Source organism: Trachymyrmex septentrionalis, unplaced genomic scaffold (assembly GCF_001594115.1).
Source record: "Trachymyrmex septentrionalis isolate Tsep2-gDNA-1 unplaced genomic scaffold, Tsep1.0 scaffold88, whole genome shotgun sequence".
Lineage (NCBI taxonomy): Eukaryota > Metazoa > Arthropoda > Insecta > Hymenoptera > Formicidae > Trachymyrmex > Trachymyrmex septentrionalis.
The window spans coordinates 376,523-391,814 of NW_017306070.1; the positions used below are offsets into that span (position 1 = coordinate 376,523).

Sequence of the window (15,292 nt, forward strand, 5' to 3'; positions counted from 1 at the left end):
TATGATTTTAATATATGATAGATTCAATTGCCTTAAACTCAAACGCGATCCTGAACAATATTATTACATTATCATTATGTTACAATGTATGATTAAAATATAATAAATATGTTGTAACAATATCGCCTATAAAGTTTCAGCTCGCAAGGATCTCATTCGGAAGTACAATTTCGGAAGTATTATTTTCTTATTTCTTTATTTAAAATTATAATATTATAATTAATATGCACAAATATGATGAGTCTAGAAAAAATGTTCGATATGTAGTTCTATTCAGCAAATTGCTTTACATATCAATAAAAAGGAGGAATACGACATAAAATTTAGAACTAATATTTATGTTACAATTTATGCTACGTGAAAAAAAAAAGAATTTATAACGTATTCATTATAACGTACTCGATTTGCAGAGTTTTTTGAAGGGCGAAACGCAGATCATGGCCGACGAGGCATTCCATAATGCCATACAAAATTACTACGACGTGTTCCTCAAGTCAGACCGAGTGATACAAATGGTGCAGAGCGGTGGATGCTCCCAGAGCGACTTCCGCGAGGTATTCAAGAAGAACATTGAGAAGCGTGTTCGGAGCCTCCCGGAAATCGACGGATTGAGCAAAGAGACTGTGCTTACGTCTTGGTTGGCCAAATTTGATTGTATTTTGAAAGGTACTGGTGACGAAGAAACTAAACGGCCTTCCAGGATGCAACAGCAGTCTTTGAACTCGGAGCTGATACTGTCGAAGGAGCAGCTGTACGACATGTTTCAACAGATACTCGGCATCAAGAAGTTCGAGCACCAGCTTCTGTTCAACGCCCTCCTGTTGGACTCAGCCGATGAACAGGCTGCCGCCATCAGGAGGGAGCTGGACGGTCGCGTACAGAAAGTCAACGAGATGGAGAAGGTATCGTGACAATCGCTTTTTCTTTTTTACGTTTTTAAGCGTTTATTTTACTTTATTGCTGTTTTATTTTGGTCATGGAGATGTTCTTTCAATCTGCTGATATTCCTTCGATTGCTTCTACTTGTTCCTGAATAGAACACCGACATTCCTTCTTTATCCCTAGAATCGCAAGCTCTTGCCTAGATTTCTTCTGAAAGAGATGGAGTCGCTCTACATCGAGGAGCAGAAGGTGTCTATCAACCTGCTAATGACTAATTTGGAGTCGTTACCAGTCTCCAAAGGTTCGATAGACAGCAAATACGGGCTGCAGAAGCTGAAGCGCTACAACCATCGTGGTGAGCGCTCCCGCTGCCGCGGCCAGGGTTCCCTCGCTAAATTGGAGGGCGACTCCGCCGATTCCGATCCCCAGCTGACGAAAATGGACGTCGGCCTGACCTTCCAGCTGGAAGTAGTCGTAATGGAGGTCAAGGGCCTCAAAAGCCTAGCACCTGATAGAATAGTTTATTGCACTATGGAAGTGGAGGGCGGCGAGAAGCTGCAGACCGATCAGGCTGAGGCCTCCAAGCCTATGTGAGTAAAGAAAGACAATCGACGATCGGTCGACCCCGATCGCGATATGTCCATGGGAGGTCAGAACCGACCGCATCATTCTCGTCCATGGGTCCTATTTATAGGTGGGACACTCAGGGTGACTTTACGACAATGCACCCGCTGCCAGTGGTCAAGGTCAGATTGTACACCGAAAATCCAGCGATGCTTGCGCTCGACGATAAGGAGCTAGGCAAGGTGATCCTACGGCCTACCCCACTGTCATGCAAAGTGCCCGAGTGGCACCGCATGAACGTACCCAAGAACTGCGCCGATCAGGATCTACGTATGAAGATCGCCTGCCGTATGGACAAGCCGCTTAACATGAAGCACTGCGGCTACCTTTACGCGATGGGCAAGTCCGTGTGGAAAAAGTGGAAGAAGCGGTACTTTGTGTTGGTCCAGGTCTCGCAGTACACATTTGCGATGTGCTCGTACAAAGAAAAGAAAAGCGAGCCGTCGGAAATGATGCAGCTCGATGGCTATACAGTGGACTATATCGAGGCCGTTTCCGCTAATCTCATGGTCGGCATGGATTTGGAGGGAGGAAGGTAAATTTTTCTCCCTTGAAAAAAGGTTGAGAAAAAAGGTAAACGTCCCAGTGACCGGACACATACCTATACCTGGACACTTACACAAAATTTATTATTATTAATCTCAAATGTTTTTTTTATTACTGTATTATAATTTAATTGCATTTAAAGATTACAATTAAATTATAATATTACGTTTTAAAAAGCGTATTTGAGACTAATACATATTAACTTAAATACATAAAGTGTTGTGTAAATGTCCGGATATAGGTACATGTCCAGTCACTCTCCTTTCTCTCTCTCTCTCTCTCTCTCTCTCTCTTTCTCTCTCTTTCTGGGACCGTACAGCACCTATATCCGGATAGTTACATAAAACTTTATTTATTTAAATTAATATTAGTCTCAAATGCTTTTTACCTTAAAGATCAATTTGAATTAATTGTCTTTTTTGTCATTAAACATCTATTTATATTAATATATCCCATCAATATACTAATTTTCTAATTGTGATCGAACACTAGGACAATTACGTCGTGTCCGACCGGCTGTCCATTGGTACATTAACGCATTCTATTACTTATTTAAATATTTTAATAAATAATTGTTATATAAGTGGATTCAAATAATTTCTCCTTGCTTAAGGGGGTCTTGAATTTTAAAATGAACACAAATATTTATATTAAAAACCTATTATTTATGACAACCTACGCTTAAATGTCCGGCTATTGGGACATTTATCTTACCTAATCCCTGCTGCAGCAGCTCGTAGTTGCACAGATTCATAAGGTTGCCTGTTATAATTGTTCGTCAGACATTAATTAATTTTTATTTTTAGTAGTAAAGATTTAATTAAATTTGTTTTAGTATTACAAAACCATGCTATTAGACGTTTTATATAATTCTATAATAATTAAATAAATTTCTATTTAAGTACTTTAATTCTAAGTTATTTTTAAGTTGATTTTGTAGTAAAAAATAGATTAGCACCTAATATTTTGAAAGTAATTAGCTTTCGATTAGTTTGACACATTAAAATTTAATTTTTACACGTAAATTTTTAATCAAATATATATGAGGCTCGAAAGAATCTATCAGTGAAAAATGTAAAAAAACCCATTATATCAACTATTCGGATGCACAGAAATTCTTTATTTTTCGTGTGAATGTAACAAAACAAATAAAATATATGTATGTTTCAACCCAATAATTCGGGTCCTTATCAATATAAAATATAAATCAAAATTACATAAATAACGCAAATTCCAAGTTGATGATTTCCGACAAATTCGTTCTCCTTTATCCAAATGCCAAATTAGCTATGTAACGAATAGCCCAATAATTATCAAAAATATTACATTATACAATAATAACATAAAACTTACATAAAGTAAAACCGAAGTCATATGCATTGTGTTACTACATACAATCACATTGCTCATTAGATTGTCAGATTTGCTGTGTAGTCATTCAAAAGAAACACGAAACGAAAATTAGAGAATTATTAAAATCAATTGTCTGAATTTTCTATTATATCCACTTACACGTAAGCGTTTTCTCACGGCTTCCCGTAAAGAACTTGTGGTGTCGACAGTCAGAGATACAATCAGAGTCAAAATAATAAAGTCGAGTAGTTATTAAAATAAAAATAAAACTAAGAACAAAAGAGAGTAATATCAACGTCACAAATTCAGTAAACAAATTCATGTATAGGTCCAAAGAATACGTATCTTTCTGTAAATTCAAACTCTTGCTTTATATGGATCGCTTCCGAAATCAATCTTTTATTAAGTACTATTTCTTCGTTTAATAATGTCAAGATATTAGAAGTGATCCATATAAAGTATTGTAACAGAGTTTGAATTTACAGATTAATACATATTCTCTGAACCCACTATATATGAATTGTGACGTTGATATTTATTATCTTCTTTTATTCTTATTTGTATTATTATTTTCATAACTACATTTATTATTTTGATTTTCATTATATCTCTGACTGTAGACACCGTAAGACCTTTACGTCGAATCACGAGAAAACGCTTACATATAAGTTGATATAATCAAGATTCAGACAAATGATTTTAATAATTCTCTAATTTTCGTTTCGTGTTTTTTTTTAATGCCTACGCAGCAAATCTGACAATCTGATGAGCGATGTGATTCTACGTAGTGACGCAATGCATATGACTTCGGTTTTACTTTATGTAAGTTTTATATTATTGTATAATGTAATATTTTTGATAATTACTGGGCTATTCGTTACATAGCTAATTTGGCATTTGGATAAAGAACGAACTAATTTATCGGAAATCATCAACTTGGAATTTGCGTTATTTATGTAATTTCGATTTATATTTTATATTGATAAGAACCCGAATTGGAGGGTTGAAATGTATATTTTATTTTGTTACATTCACACGAAAAATAAAGAATTTTTGTGCATCCGAATAGCTGATGTAGGCTCTAATGGTAGGCTTTTTTACATTTTTCACTGATAAATTTTGAATGTAATCGACCTGGTAAATATTTTTCTCATGATTTCTCGATAAATGTTTCATAATTCCTTATAATTTTTCAGATAATATGTCATATTTACTCATAGAATGATAATTTTCTCATAAATACTCATAAATACTTACCAAATGCAATGAGAATATATGCTTTTTTCTATATATTTTGTCATCATTTATAAAATTTTCTCCTTTCAAATATGTTGTATTTTTTTCGTATTTTCTTATATAAAATATTTCATTTCTCATATCTTCTCTCATATATCAATAATAATTTAATAGTAATTTTTTTCTCAAATTTTTTCCTAGAAATTCATTGAAAACAAAATTTAAAAAAATAATATATAAAACCTGTTTTTTTAAATTTATTTATTTTTATTAAGAGTATCTAGACCTAGAGATAATTTTTATTACACATTAATTGCAACTTTATATTATATTATATTATTCTTTATTTTAATTTGTTTACTTACCGTGTTTTGAACCTGCTGTATTGAAAAAAAACACGTCACACAGTTGTATGGTGAAATCATGTAATTAAAACATGTAAATCACGTAATGGATTGTTCCAAATCAGTACGATTTTTAAAATTATGTAATTTAAAATGAAAAATCACATGATGTGTTTTTTTTCTTCTATTTTTATCATTCAATTCTTTAAAATTCAAATATAAAATCACATGCGATAGATGAAATTATTTCTATAAATATCATGTGATTTTTCAAATTACGTGATTTCATCATACAACGTTGTGATCATGAAATCACGCAATTAAAACGTAATTTTTTTCAAAAGAGTGGGACCTCGGGATTATGAGAACTGTATCTTATCCATTTGGAAATATTTCCTTTCTTATTATCTGTATATATTTTGGCCAAATTTTTCTCATAATGTCTCATATCAACAATCTGTAAGTAATTGTATGAAATTATGGAAAATTTTTCAGATTTTCTAATAATGTTCTCATATTTTTTTCTAATAATATAAAATCAGAAATTTTATAATTTCTCAGAACGATCTCTTGGTAAAAGTTTACATTAGGAGAGCCCTCCTTCCCCAGTTACCTTGACCTTGAGTGACCTTAACAGGTTTTAGCCGTCGCTCGTTATCTATTAAAAAATTATTAACAAAATAGTTTAAAAAATAACATTCTGTTTAAAAATAAATTTTTTGCTTCAAAAATAAAATTTTTTTTTGAAAACGTTTTCTAATATAATTTTTATTTTGTAGGTGACGAAGGAAAAGCTTTCTATTTCCTAGTTTTTAAAGCTGAGAATTTGTTTTTAAAGCAGAGAATTTGTTTTTAAAGCAGAAAATTTGCAATTTTGTAACGACTTCACACGAAACGTGATACACCTTACATCCCTTTCACCTGAGAAATTTTTATATTTCTTATTTTTGTTCGAAAAAAATCAGGAAATATCTAAACATATGAAAAATTTCTCATTGGATCATTCTGAGGAATTATATTTCTTATTTCTTGTTGTTGGAAAAATTATCAGAAAATGTTTAAAAATTTTAAAAATTTCCCATAATTACAAATTGTTGATAAGTGAAATTATGAAAAATTTTTATGAGAAATTATGAGTAAAATTTTTATCAGTGACAAGACGTAGTGATAAGACAATTAACGAGCAAGGGTTGTATATTCAATCATCCAATTTGCAATCACGTGTCGCGTGTTCGACAGGTATTTCTTCAACGCAGTTCGTGAAGGAGATAATATAGTATACGCCTCGGATGACGAGAACGAATGTCACTTGTGGGTGATGGCAATGTATCGGGCGACTGGTCAGTCGCACAAGCCTACCCCGCCGGTCTCCGTAATTGACAAAAATTCAACCATAAGTAAGATTCAAGGTGATGCCGACCGCGCGAAGAAGCACGGTATGGAAGACTACATCAGTGCAGATCCGTGCAAGTTTGACCATCCAGGACTATTCAAGTATTTGCAGAACTCGATGCTGGACTATAGGTTGAACGATCCTTACTGTTCGCTCGGCTGGTTCTCGCCCGGTCAAGTTTTTGTCTTGGATGAATACTGTGCCAGGTAATGACATTTATTCTTATCATTTTTTAAACAATTTAATCTATTTTTTGCAAAGTTATTTCATATCAGAGAGGAATATTATTCTTATCTATCAATAACTTTTATCTATATATACATATATCTATCAATAACTTTTTATCTAAATAATGAAAACATATAAAAAATAAAAATGTACTCATAATTCATCTTTTTATTTGAATAAAAATTTACTCATTACTCAGCTGCACACGAATGATGAATAAAAATGTGTGTTTGCTGTACGACCATTTGTGAATGATTTGTGAATATACATTTATTCATATGGCCATTCGTTAATGATGAATAAACATTTATTCACTTGTGAATAATGAATATATATATATAGGGTGTTTTGTAATGTGTGAGCACAACTTTAGGAATGAATACATGACATCAAAATAACACGTACAAAACATAATATTACAATTCGTATAAACATTGAGTTTATCTTCCGAGTCACAGACGTTTTCGTGTCTCATTAATCTTCATTACAAACTGAGCTAACATAGCTTCTTCGCGCATTTTTGTCTTACTAATTATAGTCATTAAGATACATGAAAACGTGTAAATACGTTAACTAAATTAACTTAATTTGTGAAAATGAAAGGGCTTATTGTAACAGTGAGTTATGTGTATAATTTTGTAAAAACAAAGTAAATGAACTCTAAAGTTAAAGTAATGGGAAATACAAATGATTTTAACTTCAAAATTTATTTACTCTGTTTTAACAAAATGTGGGCTCACTATTGTAACAAGTCCTTTAATTGACTCTTTGTCTGGGCTACTCTTTTTTACAGTCCTCTTTTTTTATTTTATAAACGTTCAATTTTTATTTGAAACTTGGCTTAACTTGGGTTTATTTAGACCCATATAATGGATTATTAAGAAAAGAGATTAGAAAGTTGGAAAGTATTAGTGCAATTATTTTTTCTTTTACCTTTGTTTGCAATATCGATTTCGACATCTGTTTTCTGACGGTAGGTACGGCGTGAGCGGATGCTTTCGGCATCTCTATTACCTTCATGATCTGTTGGACAGAATCGATCGCGGGCTTATGATAGATCCGACATTGATGCACTATAGTTTCGCTTTCTGCGCTAGTCATGTTTATGGTAACACAACATCTACCGATCGCGTGACCTCGATTACTCACGAGGAGAAAGATAAATTTCTGGAGATTAAGGAACGACTGCGACAGATTCTCGAAAACCAAATCACCAACTTTAGGTAAGCAATTCTAATCTCCTTTGAACTCTGAGCGATATAAAAAAATAACTTACAAACAATTATTTATGCGTTAATACATTTAGTTTTGCAAAATTAAATTTTTATGATATCGTTCTTTTACTTCAAAAGTGACACAACTAAAAAAATTAAATAATTTTAAGTAAAAATGGACCGATATGAGATTAAACATACGTGAGTGAAAAAAATGCCATATTCGGACTTTGAAACACAGCTTTAAACCGAAGCTGAAGTAATAACAAAAATCGGCTCACAGTTAACTTGAACTGGAAATTGTATAAATTCACAAGAAATATTAGGCACGAAGAACCGCCTCGACTGAATGTTTCACTCACGTATGTTTAAAAAAATTTTTTAGAAAAGGAAAAATCATTTTTTAACTCAATAGAGAAAATTGTTGACTAATCAATTAACATCGATTAAAAAGAATATATTCTTAACATCAAATGCCTTTTCGAGGCTTCCAACGAGTACTTTCTATACAGAAGCTATGCGTTTTATGGATTATCTCTATGTCCAAATCCATTATTAGAATGCCAATATGGACACTGTGTACCCTGATGGAAGTTTTTTCTTGAATTATAATGAATAATGATAAAATATTATTGAATTTCATATTGAAATCTATATTAATTGATCCACTTTCAGTATTATTTTATTAAGATTTTATTACAAATCATTAAAATTTTATTAAGATTTTATTACAGTTTATTAAGATTTCATTGCAATATTCATTAATATTTTATAAATAATTCAATACAAAATATTGTTATATTTAGCTTCGCGATAAAATATATGATACATTTTTCCAAATAATTTCCTAAAAAGATTACTTTATTCGATTAAACTTCACCAAATATCCTTTCTCGCGATAGATACAGTTTTCCATTCGGACGTCCGGAAGGCTCATTGAAGGCGGCTCTATCTCTCTTGGAACGCGTTCTTATGAAGGATAGCGTGACACCCGTGCCGCAGGAGGAAGTGAAGGCTCTCATAAAGAACTGCTTAGAAACGGCGGCACTGGTAAATTACACAAAATTATCCGCCGAAGCAAAGATCGAGGATGATCTTAGCGGCGAAGTGTGCGTGCCTCCTAGCAAGAAGCTAGAGGATCTCATACATCTCGCCGAGCTGTGCGTCGATCTGCTCCAGCAAAATGAAGAACATTATTCGGAGGTATTAGTTGGGTTTTTAGAACTGAGTGTCGGTTCTCGGGGCTCTCGAGAGAGAGGGTCAGCATGCCTTGAAATACGGACCGTGGTAAGGGTCCGCCACCTCCTCAGAAGACAAACGCGCATTCGCTGCTCATTTCCTCTCGCCGTCGTGGTAGACAATTGAGTCGTGTAGACAATTTCATAGAGAGCTTCTATTATCACCTCGAAGGTCGCTTTCACGTAGAATAATTCACGTTGAATTACGGACGTCGTGAGATATCCCATTGCAACATTGCTGAGAGACGTTCACGCTCTTGTAGAAAGATAAAAGCAATGCTTTACTTTTTTTAAGTTATGTTTTTCAAATTGCACACACACACACACTATACATCATGAAACACGTTTTGTTAATTTAACCAGAAAATTTTCTGGTTAAATCTACTAAAATTCTAGTTGAAATAATCAGAATTGTAATTAATATAAAATTTTCTGGTTTGTCCATTTTCAACAAACTTTACTTTTTCAATGAAGGGAATTGAATAATTAATTGCTGCGTTTATCCTGGCACTTCACATGCTGCTGCATTTAGTTTAACTTTAGTTTCACTTTTACTTCTCCCATCACATATCTTTTACAAATGAGAAATGTCTCATTCGATTGCGATATCTCTCTCAATGTTTTCAATAATTACATTTTTTGAAATGTTAGATGCAGCAAACGCTTGTCGCTTAGCATTACAAGTTTTACGAATATTCTCACGTACATTATGAAGTAGAAGTAGTGTCTTCTGGGTACTCGAGGGCCCCGTGCTCAGGGTGGCGTCCCCATCACCCCGAGCTAGAGGAAATATGCCCACCGTATATGTGCGATGTCCAATATTTTCACGATCCGCTCCTACTACACTGTACCGCAGGCATTCGCCTGGTTTAGCGATCTTATGGTGGAGCATGCTGAGATTTTCTGGTCGTTATTTGCCGTCGACATGGATAAAGTACTGGCAGAACAACCACCAGACACATGGGATAGCTTTCCACTGTTCCAGATAATGAATGATTATCTCAAGACTGATGGTGAGTTCAATTCTCATCCAAGATTATGACTGATAGGATTTAGCTTGATTATTTTCTCTTATCTTATATATCAGAAATGTGTTTTAAGATCTAAGGGTTCTATAGATGATCATAAAATTTAATTTGAACGTAGACAATTTGAAGAACGGAAGATTCCATCAGCATCTACGCGACACATTCGCGCCATTAGTGGTACGTTACGTTGATCTTATGGAAACGTCGATCGCTCAATCGATTCATAAAGGCTTTGAGAAAGAACGGTGGGAGATTAAGGGAAACGGTTGCGCCACGTCGGAGGATCTCTTCTGGAAGTTAGATGCGTTGCAGTCATTCATTGGCGGATTACACTGGCCTGATCAAGAATTCAGGCAACATCTTGAGCAGAGACTAAAACTGATGGCATGCGACATGGTAGAGTCATGCATTCAAAGGACCGACGCGGCCTTCCAGCAGTGGCTTAAAAAAGGCGTGACTTTCATCTCTACAGATTACATTATACCATCGGAAATGTGTGCTATGGTGAACGTTATTTTGGATGCCAAAAATCAGAGTTTTAAGCTTTGTACTGTCGATGGTGTCGATGTGGTAAGTTCATTCGATAATTAATTTTTCGTAGAACTGTAAATGTAATATTTTTTCTCGTGTAAATATATAATATAAAAAAATTCCTAAAAGTTTGATTTAATCAAACTTAATTAATATTTCACTTCGTATTCTTATTGCATATTTATTGAATTGTTAGTGATTTTATTTTTAAGATATATTCTAATGTAAAAATTACACATAGAAAGTATTGCTAATACGGATATATATTACAAAAGAGTTTCAAAAATATTATTAATGTTAATAAAAGAAAGTTAGTAAAACAATTTTTCTACGTTAAATAGCAATAATTGTTTAGCAGGTACCTATATTTTATATTGTTATTAATATCCATGTGATTTCTAGCATCAATATCATTCCAAGATTGACGACATGATTGAAAAAACATCAGCGGGAATGAATCAAGGAATGATTAACAAGCTCATAACGGTATTGGAAGCGACGCTCTCTAAGTTGTCTCGTTACGATGAGGGTTCCCTTATTGGCTCCATTCTTAGTCTTACGGTACTCGCTTCGCTCAATAATAATAAATAACGAGAAATCAAATGGTCACGAGAGCAATAATATACAGTGTCTAATAATTAACGATAAAACTCTCGCATAGAGGCAAAATGGATTGAATTGAGAAGAAAAGTCTTCTATTTTTAGCGTATTCGCCATCGCTAGGCACGTTAATTCCAATGTCGCTTATAAATAACGTGCGTTAGAGTTCCACTAGTAAGAATTAAGACCGGAAGGACGCCATTGCTGGGTGGCCGAAAACAGCATAATTCCACCATGGTTTACAGTTGGTAGTTCGATTTTCCGTGTTCGCCTTCTACACCATGAAACAGTTGCTCACACTAATTCACAAATTCACTACTACATCGAAAGTATCTGCAAATGGCGGCGTTTAAAAGGATTCGAAATCTGACCAATCAGAAATCGCGGTACCTCTTATGACTTAACTCCTTACTGGAGGGACTCTAACGTGCGTCTTTCTGGGCGGTCCTATCGGGGTCTTTCGGGTCGCTCGTTTGCATTTGGCGGTAGGCTGAATAAATTTGGAAATTTTCATAAATTAATAACTCGTTAACCAATGCGAAAAATGCAAAATGATACAGAAATTTTCTACTCAGTTTAATCCATTCTGTTCCTATGCGAGAATTTTAATTATCAGGCATCCTGTATAAAAAATTATTGGAATATTTTTATCGGTGTCTTATGATTTGTTTTTTTTAGAAGGTATCAGGAAGCGGGAAGGAAATGGGACAAGCTTATGTAAATTTTATGAGAAATTGTATAGATCAGATTCGCAGCAAAGTCCTTGATGAATTGTGGATTTTGACCTTTTTCGAGGTAAGAGTCAGTTTATAAATAGTACGCAAAGAAGTCTGTATTTAATTGTGATTGAAGGGTTTTTCATAAAAGTCACAAATAAGTCTAAAAAGTTAAAGTTTCGGAAAACAAAAGATTTCTCATCTTAAAGGGATGCTGGAATGACGACCGAACTTGATCAATATCAATAGTATAGATATTTTTAATTTGGAATTAAAAATTGACATATAAAAACAGTAAATTTTGAATATTGCATGCTGATACGATATATCATCAGAAACTAAACCAAAACTGAGCACAACGTGATATCATCATATTATACTGACAAATATGGTTAGAAATTACAATTTAACATAGCAAAAATCAAGCATGTGCTGATATCAAAAAGTAACAACAAAAACACGGCAGAAGTACGGCATGGAAATGTTATATCGGATCATGGTTTCATAAATTCAGTGTTGTTTGTTCACGTAATTCGACGAGTGGTATGTCATTTTATCCATAAGAGTTATAGAATTTTGTAAATATTAACGAATCATCTACGTCTGGTGACAGCTCTACGAGCTGAAACATATAGGTTTTTAATTTTTTTTTCGATTTTAGTATAAAGTTCATAACCACACTTTTTTTCCTAATTTTGCGTCTATTTCAATCTTCTCAACGAGAATTTTTGATTCTATTCAGACAATTCGGATATTTATATCAATCTGCGATATCTCGACAATTTTGTCACTCCAGCATCGTAAAACTGTTAATGTATAAATAATTTTTCTCCGGATACATGAGTATAAAAAAATTGTGTGATTGAACTTTAATTGATATTTTGAGGAATTATTTAAAGAAATAAAAATTCTAGACCTATTTATTATACTGAAATCTTTTCTTTACCATCTATTTATCCCGTAATATTTTACATTAACTTTTTTTATAATATTAATAACAATAAAGGTGAAGGAAGAAGTATTATTTAAAATATACAAAATTTTTTCACTATATTTATAAAATTTTACAAATTACTCTTGACAAAAACATCCTTTGTTAAACTCTTACATTTTCCGTTTCCTTTGATGATTTGATGTTTGCCGGAAAATTGGTCACGATATGATATTACTGATAAAGAACTGATTTGGCGCCATAATTTAGATTTTTTTGAAAAATATACTTATTTAGTTTTTGCAAGAAATCCTTCAATTATGCATTTAGAAAGAAATTGGAGCAGTTTTGACACATTCGTGTTATTGGAGGAGATTTCGTTAAATTATTTTAATTTACATTGTAGCAATGGTACACGGCGCAGATACAAATGCTATGTAATTGGTTGTCTGAAAGACTTGATCACAGCCTGCATTTGTACCAATGTACCTGCCTAGCTCATATCGTGAAGAAGATCTACTCGGACTTCGAGCTCCAGGGTGTCATGGAGGAGAAGCTAAACACCAAAACATATCAGACTATAGACAAAAGGATGAAAACGGAAGAAGCAACTTGTGCCTTAACCATGAGCGCTCAGAACGAAGAGTAAGATCTTTTAATTTTTAACATTAAATGACGAACAGGTTGCACAAATGGAGAATATTAAAAAATATATTTTGTGAAAATAGATTATTTTTTTCTATAGTCATAAATTTTTATTTAACCTTCTAAAACATAAGTGTGTAAAAATTAGAATTTACAATTCTACTCTCATTTATTGTCAGTTGCATTTAATTTTTGCTAATTAAAATGAGGAAAATTTTAATGAGCAGATGAAAGTATTTCGCTACAACTAGACAAGTTAATTGAGCTTTTCTTACATTGCAGAGGGCTTTCAGAGAATGGCAATGATGACGAGGTGGAGAGACCTAAGACAAAAGTGACGATCGTTGAGACGATAACGGAAGACGCGAATTACGTAGCCAATTTGAGCAACGTCACATCGAACGTTGTTGGCAAAGTCGGTAGTATGTTTGGCAAAGGCATCGGTGGTCTTTCTACAAAATTCGGCTCAGCCAGCAATTGGTTCTAGTTATTGTTTCTAGCACTCTGCCAGTAAATCTTACATTCGATTAGTACGCTCCTTTGTCTAAATAAGGGGATGTGAACAGGGAGGCTTTTAAAGGCGTAGACAGTACCCTATAGGCAGTATGATGATCTAGAATTTTGTCCATATAAACGAATGATACGATTAAACGATGCAATCGATCGGATCAGTTTGGCTTTTATCGTTTAGCAGATTTCTCTTCGAGAGAGAGGGTTCCGGCCGTTCGCCGCGACGTTCAATGCGCGGAGCTACAAAATTACTTACTGACTAATCACAGTCAAGAAACTAATTGTTAATATATTTAATTAGTCATAACTTTCGAAGTCATAACTTTTGAGATAACAATGCATATTAGACGTAACAACACGCGCGTTGAGAATTATGCCAACTCGTTGTGGGCTCGTTTTAATTAACCGATTATCATTTATGTTTAATCTCAGGTAATAGTGGAAATATAGTCGAAATATATTCGGAAAGGCTGATTGTACGGAAATACGTACGATATAGAGTATAAATGCGTAGATCTGATCATATTACAAAGATATATGTATATAAACATACATGCATATATGCAACGTGTAATTATGAGGTATTCATATATTCTGTCGTGGTCTGCATGCGACAGGCTAACGTCGTTAATATATATTAGCTGAATTGTCAGAACGCAGAATGCAGATTTTCCTATCTAGTCTGTGTACGTGAGAATTATTTTTGCGGATTTAGTTATCGGAGGATAAGAGTACGGGCTTGTATTTCGCGTAGGCTGGAAAAAATTCTCGGGTCGATTGCAACGTTACTTGGATATGGATCGCGATAGTGGAAACGCGGAAAATCCCGGAATATAGAAAAAGCAGGGCGGAAGGAGAACCGTGACTGACAAAGCTGCTTACCGAATTAATTTTGCAACCAACGAGGCAATGCTTTTTCAATATTAGATACGACCACTATTATCTGCTGGACGACCATTCGCTCGACTTGAACGGAAAATCTCTCATATAAAATCGAAGGATACTTTTTTAAAAAATTCGATTTAAACATTATTTTAATGTTTATTTTCGTAAAAATGTTTTGTTTTATTATCAAAGCAAATCAAAGTTTGATATGAATAAAGAAAAATTTTAATTTTCTTCAGTACTTTTGTTACAATTTCTGTTTAAGCGATATAAGCGACTTTCTTCAACATATTATTAGTCGTATTATTGTCAAACTTAAATTTCTTTAAATTTTCTTAAACGTAACATTACCCATTTATTATTGAAAAACTTATAACGCGATTACAAC

At 33.6% G+C, this 15,292-nt stretch overlaps 1 protein-coding gene across 6 annotated transcripts in view; it reads left to right on the forward strand.

Annotated features, from left to right (window-relative positions):
• The window catches only part of LOC108755546 (calcium-dependent secretion activator), a 36,355-nt gene extending 21,341 nt beyond the window's left edge, over nt 1-15,014 (forward strand). For 4 of the 6 annotated variants that reach the window (XM_018498615.1, XM_018498616.1, XM_018498618.1 and 1 more), the window contains exons 4-15: nt 411-902; nt 1,066-1,472; nt 1,577-2,041; nt 6,225-6,584; nt 7,584-7,829; nt 8,723-9,023; nt 9,915-10,071; nt 10,205-10,656; nt 11,020-11,178; nt 11,896-12,012; nt 13,271-13,509; nt 13,792-13,996. In XM_018498615.1, the coding sequence (XP_018354117.1) occupies nt 411-902; nt 1,066-1,472; nt 1,577-2,041; nt 6,225-6,584; nt 7,584-7,829; nt 8,723-9,023; nt 9,915-10,071; nt 10,205-10,656; nt 11,020-11,178; nt 11,896-12,012; nt 13,271-13,509; nt 13,792-13,996 (3,600 nt within the window). Of the gene's footprint in view, nt 1-410; nt 903-1,065; nt 1,473-1,576; nt 2,042-6,224; nt 6,585-7,583; nt 7,830-8,722; nt 9,024-9,914; nt 10,072-10,204; nt 10,657-11,019; nt 11,179-11,895; nt 12,013-13,270; nt 13,510-13,791 lie in introns of all 6 variants that reach the window. The other 2 variants (XM_018498619.1, XM_018498620.1) reach the window with 2 other exon arrangements.
• Nucleotides 15,015-15,292: the final 278 nt, after the last annotated feature.